At 43.4% G+C, this 7,202-nt stretch overlaps 1 protein-coding gene across 1 annotated transcript in view; it reads right to left on the bottom strand.

The window, feature by feature from the left end:
* Positions 1 to 7,202, bottom strand: part of NEK10 (NIMA related kinase 10) — a 232,817-nt gene that overhangs the window by 177,799 nt on the left and 47,816 nt on the right. The window contains exons 11-16 of the mRNA XM_030887662.2: positions 7,013 to 7,124; positions 5,515 to 5,592; positions 2,536 to 2,600; positions 1,422 to 1,524; positions 1,190 to 1,318; positions 500 to 637 (exon numbers count right to left, since the gene is read on the bottom strand). Coding sequence (XP_030743522.1) covers positions 500 to 637; positions 1,190 to 1,318; positions 1,422 to 1,524; positions 2,536 to 2,600; positions 5,515 to 5,592; positions 7,013 to 7,124 — 625 coding nt within the window. The remainder of the gene's footprint in view (positions 1 to 499; positions 638 to 1,189; positions 1,319 to 1,421; positions 1,525 to 2,535; positions 2,601 to 5,514; positions 5,593 to 7,012; positions 7,125 to 7,202) is intronic.

Here is a 7,202-nt window from a genome sequence, read left to right as displayed (position 1 = left end):
CGCTTTACACAATTGATGTGTGTATGGATTGGGATAACAGTTGTATGAGCCCCTAATAAAATGTTAAAAAAGAAAAAAAAAAATAAGCCACCTTCAAAAATTCACATTTTAGATTCAATCAGCCATATTTGAGGAATGCTAACAGCTTGGCTCCACTCCACATAAGTCATATTTTTATGTACATAACTAAGTACAATACACCCCGAAGGGAACGGCATGCTTACAGTGGAGAAAGAGAAGGATCTATCTTGTGTGCTGTAACACTCACTCTCTTTGTTCCCAGGCCCGGAAACAAACTCCAGAAAGCATTTCGATAGCCCAATGTCAAGCCTTGGGAGGAAAGCAGGTTAAAAAAAAAAAATCACCGCCTCCAAGCCAATTGTCTTAACAGGAACCTGTAATCATAGGCACCTTGGGAAAGAATAGCACCCAAACTCCATGTTTGGGGGGGGTGACATTTATCAATGAAAATACCCTCATAAACAAGGAAATGATTTACCTGCTCTTTAATTATCGTTAATTCAGAAACAATGTTCTTTACACTGCTGTCTCGGTCTTTTTTATCCTTGCCAAATGCTGGGTTATGTAGGTTGACTTCTTTCATTGCTAAGAGGTTTTGGCCACTACACTTTCTAACCTAGAGTAAGCAAGGAACAAAAGAGGAAAAGGTCATTTTTTTTTAAAAGAATGAGGAAATGATGGAAAGGGGTGGGGAAAGAGATGAATTATAAAGGCCACACGATTAATTAAGTTACTTTTTTTTTTTTAAATCACAGAACTTTCAAAATTCTAACTACGTGTACACCAAGCCCAACATAAAATCCACTGGTGCCCCCAGCCGGTGTGCAGTGGTCAGCAGGATTTTCCTGGGTGAATGAAAGCCAGGGTGTGAGTGGGGCGATCTGGCACAGGGTGACAAAGCCACTCTGGCCATCTTTTGTGCAAGGCCTTTGTCTCCAAAAAAGAAGTCTTTTGTCTCCAACAGGTCAATGTCAAATTCCTACAGGTGAAACCCATGGCTACACCAGTACACTATGTGGCACCCAAAAGTATCATCTCATTTCCGCATCTATTTATTTACTATTTTTTGTGACTCTATTAGTATATAAGTGAACTCAAAAGTCCAGTCAAGTAGGGGCATGGGCACGCAGCATCCAGTCAGCTGGTGCCAAAGGACACCATCAGTCACCTTGTAAACACAGCCAAATGCTCCACTTCCGAGATGATCCAGAATCGCATAGTTGCCTATATACTTTGAGGGAGCTTTATTCTGATTAATGCTTTCAATATTTTCAGCAATTTGCTTCAGTTCTTCCTCCTAATTAAAAAAAAAAAACAACAGAAGGGCCATGGGTGGCTACCAAAAAAAATCCCTCCTGACAAGGTAACCACTGAGAAAATACTTAAAACTGACAACGTACCACTAATGAGTTCAGCTTGGACACCAGCTCTTCATAAGCACTGATATCGCGAACATAATGTCCTATATCAATGAAGGTCTCAAACAGGTCCGTAGGGAAGAGCCTGCAGGAAACACACACCCCCGCACCCATATCCTTAATGTAGGAATGGGAAAGTGTTGGACATTACTCACCTTTTGGCTCAGAATCTTCCTCACTGACAGGTGCTTCACACAAAACACATGTCATTTCCTCGGGTGATCAATAAAGTGGAGAAACATTAACTCATCTAACAAACGTACACGTTGTGACTCTTCTTGAAAGGTAACAAGAAACGAATGGGAAGGCTTGTTCATCATTCCCCAGGCACGGGGACCAAGAGCTTCTTTAGATATTTAAGTCCGCTAAAATGAATAGCTCCCGACCTTGAAATGGCAGGTTGTAATGAGCAGCTAATACACTCTCTCTCCCTCACGCTTAATTCAAGTATAAAGCCCAACATGGTTTGGGAACAAAAGATGCTATAACAACTTAAGGCTTTATTTCTATTCTGCTTTCACAGTAAAACACTAGCCAGAACTTGGGTCTGTGCTTTCAGCGAGCCCGACCATTAACCAGGGTGAGGAGGACACACGTCGGTCACTGGTGTGGGCGCATTTCCCATCATATTCACCAGCACAGCCTGACTTATGGGCCTCGGGCCTCCTTCCCCTCTTCTCCTCCGCTGCGTCCCACTCCACCCCCCACCAAGGACAGCCAAGACAAACGTGAGTGTTTTCCATTGATGAAGGGGAATGATGAGATCAACACTTGGGCACATCGGAAACAAACATGAATTTAGAGGCCCTCCGTTTCAAATGTTCCTTCTTGAAAAGCAGACGCTGATGTTCGAAGCTGTCGAGAGAGGTGGTCTTGGCACAGTGACTCATGTGTTTCCACCCTCGTCTTGTGGTTCCTTTTCTCCAGCCCGGCTCGGGACCATCTGTGGACTCAGGGACTCAGGGAAACCTGAAGGCACCTGGACTGCAACCTGCTTCCCCTCCTGTGCTGTTTGCGTCGACATCAGGCCAGTGGGCACAATGGAACCTAAGGGTCTCGGGCCACACTTAACATTTCTCCAAATCAGTCCAGGTACCTTTTAAAGAGTGGTCTGTTTCTTTCCATACTGAAGAGAAACCTCAAGGCCCGGAACGCGTAACACTGGAAAATACAAGGATACATGATTCTCAGATGGCAGTTCGACGAAGTCAAGCATTTTCAAGATCGAATGGCCTTTGAAGCAAGCATTAAACAGCCCTACTGTGAGTGACCGGACTATGCTAGTTCTAATGATTATAGCAGAAGGAAATACACACACACACACACACACACACACACACACCCCACACCCCACACACCCCAGGATCGCTCTTGAAATGAAAGTGTTTGCACTGTGCAACGTTAGGGATTTGGGTCTTGCTTTACTCACTACTTGTCATTCATTCCTTTCTAGAGAGTACAAAATGAGCAGCACAGAGGCAAGAAATGCGATTCCTAAATGGAGAAAAAAACAAACAAACGTCCCAAGATCTCAGGAGCTCACAGCTTATTTTGTCTCTGGCCTGCTGTGTGTGCCTCAACATTGATAAGGTTTTTCTGTGAGAAAATAAACAGGAGAAATGATGACATATAAAAATAGTCACAGGCACACTGGACCCAACCAGGACAAATTGGTCTCTTGAGTAAAGAGTCTTAGGCACTCCCCAAATAGAACCGTCTACAGCAACTCCCTAGAACACTCAGAAAGAGGCCTGTCATACTTTAGAAAAAATAAACATCTGACATTTTACAATGCCAAGGAAAAAAAATGAGAGCCTGCAGCTGTCCGTGTGCTAGAGTTCACCGCCAGGGCATCAAAGCCTGCTGCATGCAAATCTGAAACCATTTCATCAGTTTAGTGGTAGAACGCAAAAAAAAAAATTCACTGCCATCAAGTTGATTCCTACCCATAAGACCCGTAAGGCAGGGAGGAACTGCCCCTGTGGCTTTCCAAGGTTATAACTCTTTCACAGAAGTAGAAAGCTTAGTCTTTCTCCCATGGAGCAGATGGTGGCTTCGATCTGCTGACCTTGCAGTCAGTAGACCAATGTGTAACCACTATGCCACAAGATCAGAATGTACAAGGTTTATTTACAAAACTTCCCAGACTGGCCAAGCAGGTGACAAAATCATGGTGAGGCTATGAGAAAGTAAAGAGCACATATTCACCTTGAAAGCCATTCCCATGTGAATGCTTTATGAAACACTCTGCTGGCCTACAGAAAATTCCTCATCAAAAAGGGGTAAATGCAAAAGCAGAATTTCAAACCCTTCTTGACTCCAGACTTTCTGGACCCTGCAAGGCTTGATGAACCCTTTAAAATCGCTTTCCTGAGATAAGCTTTCAATCTTAAACCAAAAAATCCCCTCAAGTCTTCTTAAAGCCAAACAATAAACTAAGCCCACTGTCATCAAGTTGATTCTGAGTCTGCAAACCACAGAGTGAGTCAGTGGTTCAAACCCACCAGCCACTCCATGAGAGAAAGATGAGGCTATATTCCTCTTGGAAACCCCAGGGAGTCAGTCTACTCTGTGCTATAACGCCACAGTGATGAAACCAGCTTCCTGATAAAGAATGCCTGCCTTGAGCTCTGTGCTCTTTGAAGACCTAGATGCATGCGATCAAACGGACAGCAGCTACTTGAAAGGCTAGATAAGAACTTCAGGGGTCTGTGAGCTTATGTTAATGGGGGTAGAACAACTCAGAGAAAGAGAATTCAAAGAATGCAATCAATGTCCCTGTACCTTTAGGAATTGTTGCATTAATATACATTGTGCTATGTAAACTCCCAACAGCAGGAAAATAAATGGTTTTTCTTTTATTAAAAACCACTCTATAAGCTTAATGAAAAGCATCTGAAGGCTGGATTTGACTTGATCCATTTCCAACTCAGGGTCGGGTATCTGGGACACACCAAAAAAAACAAGGACCACACCGGCACCTCCTCACTGGTAAGCTCCCCCAAATCCGCTGCCTGCCAGCACAGAGACACCCCGCCAAATCTCTGCTACGTTTGACCCGCAGTCGAGATGATGGCTCTAAAGTCATATTAGAGGCAAAGGTGGACAGCTGTTCTCTTTTCAGATGGACCCAAAAACAGATGAGCTGAACCTGCTGCAGAGACTTCATTTGAATTGATGTTTGCCACCCCAGTGCCCTTGGGGGTACTGATTCCCCAATGCCCTACTGATTCCCACCACAGGGCCCTCAATCCCAGGCTGCTTCTTACCCTGGACTACGCATCTTCTCAGACTCTCTTTTCCCCAACCCCTCTGAGCAGCCCAGAGGCCCCTAAACACACTCTAAGCTCTCCAGGGGCCTCCACCCTTTGCAGAGGCGGCTCCCTCCTCAGGGAAAGCCCCTCTGTGCTTCTGTAGCAGCGACCAACAGTGTTTCCTCCAGGGCCTCCTCCACTCGGCAAGTTCCAAGCCCCTCCTCGTACATTTTACAGGCTTTGCTTGCTAAGAGCGAAACAGGAGTGCCGGGGGTATATGCAAGGAGATGGCATAGGATTTTCCTTTTCTGTTTATTTTCTGACACTAAAGTGGCACAAGTGATAGGAGGGTGCTTCCAAAAGTTCATAGGAAAATTGCATTAACAGATAAAGACATTTTTCCATGCGTGTTTTAAAGCCCACCCCCCTCCACTAACCTACTGATAAGCAAAAAAATATCCATAACACCACCTCATTCTTTCATGCTGAGATAACATTGCTAAATATTTTACATTCTTTCAATAAGTGTTGGCTGCTAACTGCAAAGACCCCAGCTCCAAGCCACCAGTCCCTCAGAAAGGAGAAAGAGGAGGCTATCTGTTCCCAGAAAGATGTACAACTCGGAAGTCCCAAGTACCGTAGCTATGAGAGGCTGTGGATTTGGAAGTTTTGCTTCTTTGTTTCTATATCAGCCTTTACAGGAGATACTTTTTCTCACAGTCAGCACGGGCCAACTGAAATTTGAAATATCACAGATACCTTATCAAAGTTCCCCCAGATTTCAACAACTTGAATCGAAGAAGAGAAAACCTATTTATTACCTGTAATAGATTTGTTTTTGCTGCATTCTTTTGTTTGTTGGGTAAAATCAATTTTGCTATTGTGTAGACACCATTTTCCTAGAAGAAGAAAAGGGATGATCTTATCAGTGACCAGTGAGAACATGAACATGAAGAAACAACCAAACAATCTCACAAATTAATATTAAGTAAGCACTGTTAGGATGGTTTTAGAAACTGAAGCAAACAGCACAGAGAAATAACAAAACAGCCATGTGATCCTCTTAAGCACCTACGGCTATAACCACAAACTTAGCATTTTGATTTCCTTAAAAACAAAAATCAAGATTATAAATTGAAAAAATTTTAAATGGCTGAAGTATTTTAAAAGAATGGAATATAAAAACATGCAGAATGAAGAGATTGTAATATTTTAAAACTTTACACTGTAACTATAGGATATCATTTCTCCGTGTATAGTTTCTGTAATTAAAGAAAAATGTGTAAGTCAATCAGTGTTTAAAAAAAGAAAAATTGGAAACCCACAAATATGTAGGGGGGAAAAGAAAATCAACAAGTTATTAGGGAAAATAGAGTTTAACATAGTTCTAGAGCAGACCACTCTTTCCCGAAGTGGGTGATACTGCACCCTAGGGGTCACTGGGGAAAATGCAGGGGACTGCAAAAGCAGATAGCAACACTTTCCATTCATAGTACAAGTTTCTAATTGCCAGGAGGCCACTGATTTTTTTTTTTTTTCTGAAAAGGAGACAGTGGGACAAATAAGTCTGGGGTCCTATGTTCTAGAGACAGATATAAATAAATATAATATCAACTTATTGCTACTTTTCCATGATTAAGTAAGTAATTTGCTGTGGAATGCTAATCACAAGGTCAGCAGTTCAAAACCACCAGCCACTGTGCAGGAGAAAGCTGAGGCGCTCCACCCCTGTAAAGAGTTACAGTCTTGGAAACCCACAGGGGCAGTTCTGACCTGTCCTATAAAATTGCTACGAGTGGGAATCAACTCCACGACAGTGAGCTTGATTTGGGGGGGTTTGAAATAATGTGCTGCTCTCGATTAGCATGGTCATTTATAACTGTGAAGAGGTGTCCCTAAAGAAACAATATCATTATCAATTAACTACATGTTGATTCTTTTTAAGCAAGTGTGTTAAAGGGAGACAGAGAAGAACAGAAAACAGAACTCTACAAAATTAAATCAGACAAGTGAAAACATGTGAAAAGCATGTGACGTGATCCCCAAACACATGTTCAGACTGCATAGAACCAAGAAACCAAACTCACAGCCAACAAGTCCGTGCCCACTCTGAGAGACCCTACAGGACAGGGTAGAACTGCCCCCGCGGGGTTCCAAGACTACAACCTTTACGAGAGTAGAAAGCCCAGCTGGTAGCTTCGAACTTCCGACTTTGCTGTTAGCAGACCATCTTATAACCACCACCCACCTGGACTACAGGCTAGAGCCTACACAGGAGGTGGGGTGCATGGTGCCATGGTTCCAGAGGAACATGCTCACCTGAACCACCTGGTGGGCATTGGTGTCGTTGAGCACCAGTTCCGTGAGGGCAGCACAGCAGGCTGGAATGACAAAGAGCAGGTGTACAGGGCGGGTCTTCACTGCAAGTGCGCTTTTACCCCGAAAGTAAGACATCCCCCGAAAATAAGACCTACTTACAGTTTTGCCTCTCGCTGAAATATAAGGCATC

Source organism: Echinops telfairi, unplaced genomic scaffold, assembly GCF_000313985.2.
Source record: "Echinops telfairi isolate 266 unplaced genomic scaffold, ASM31398v2 ScPeMD7_7420;HRSCAF=8458, whole genome shotgun sequence".
NCBI lineage: Eukaryota > Metazoa > Chordata > Mammalia > Afrosoricida > Tenrecidae > Echinops > Echinops telfairi.
This window is presented reverse-complemented; position numbering and strand designations above follow the sequence as displayed.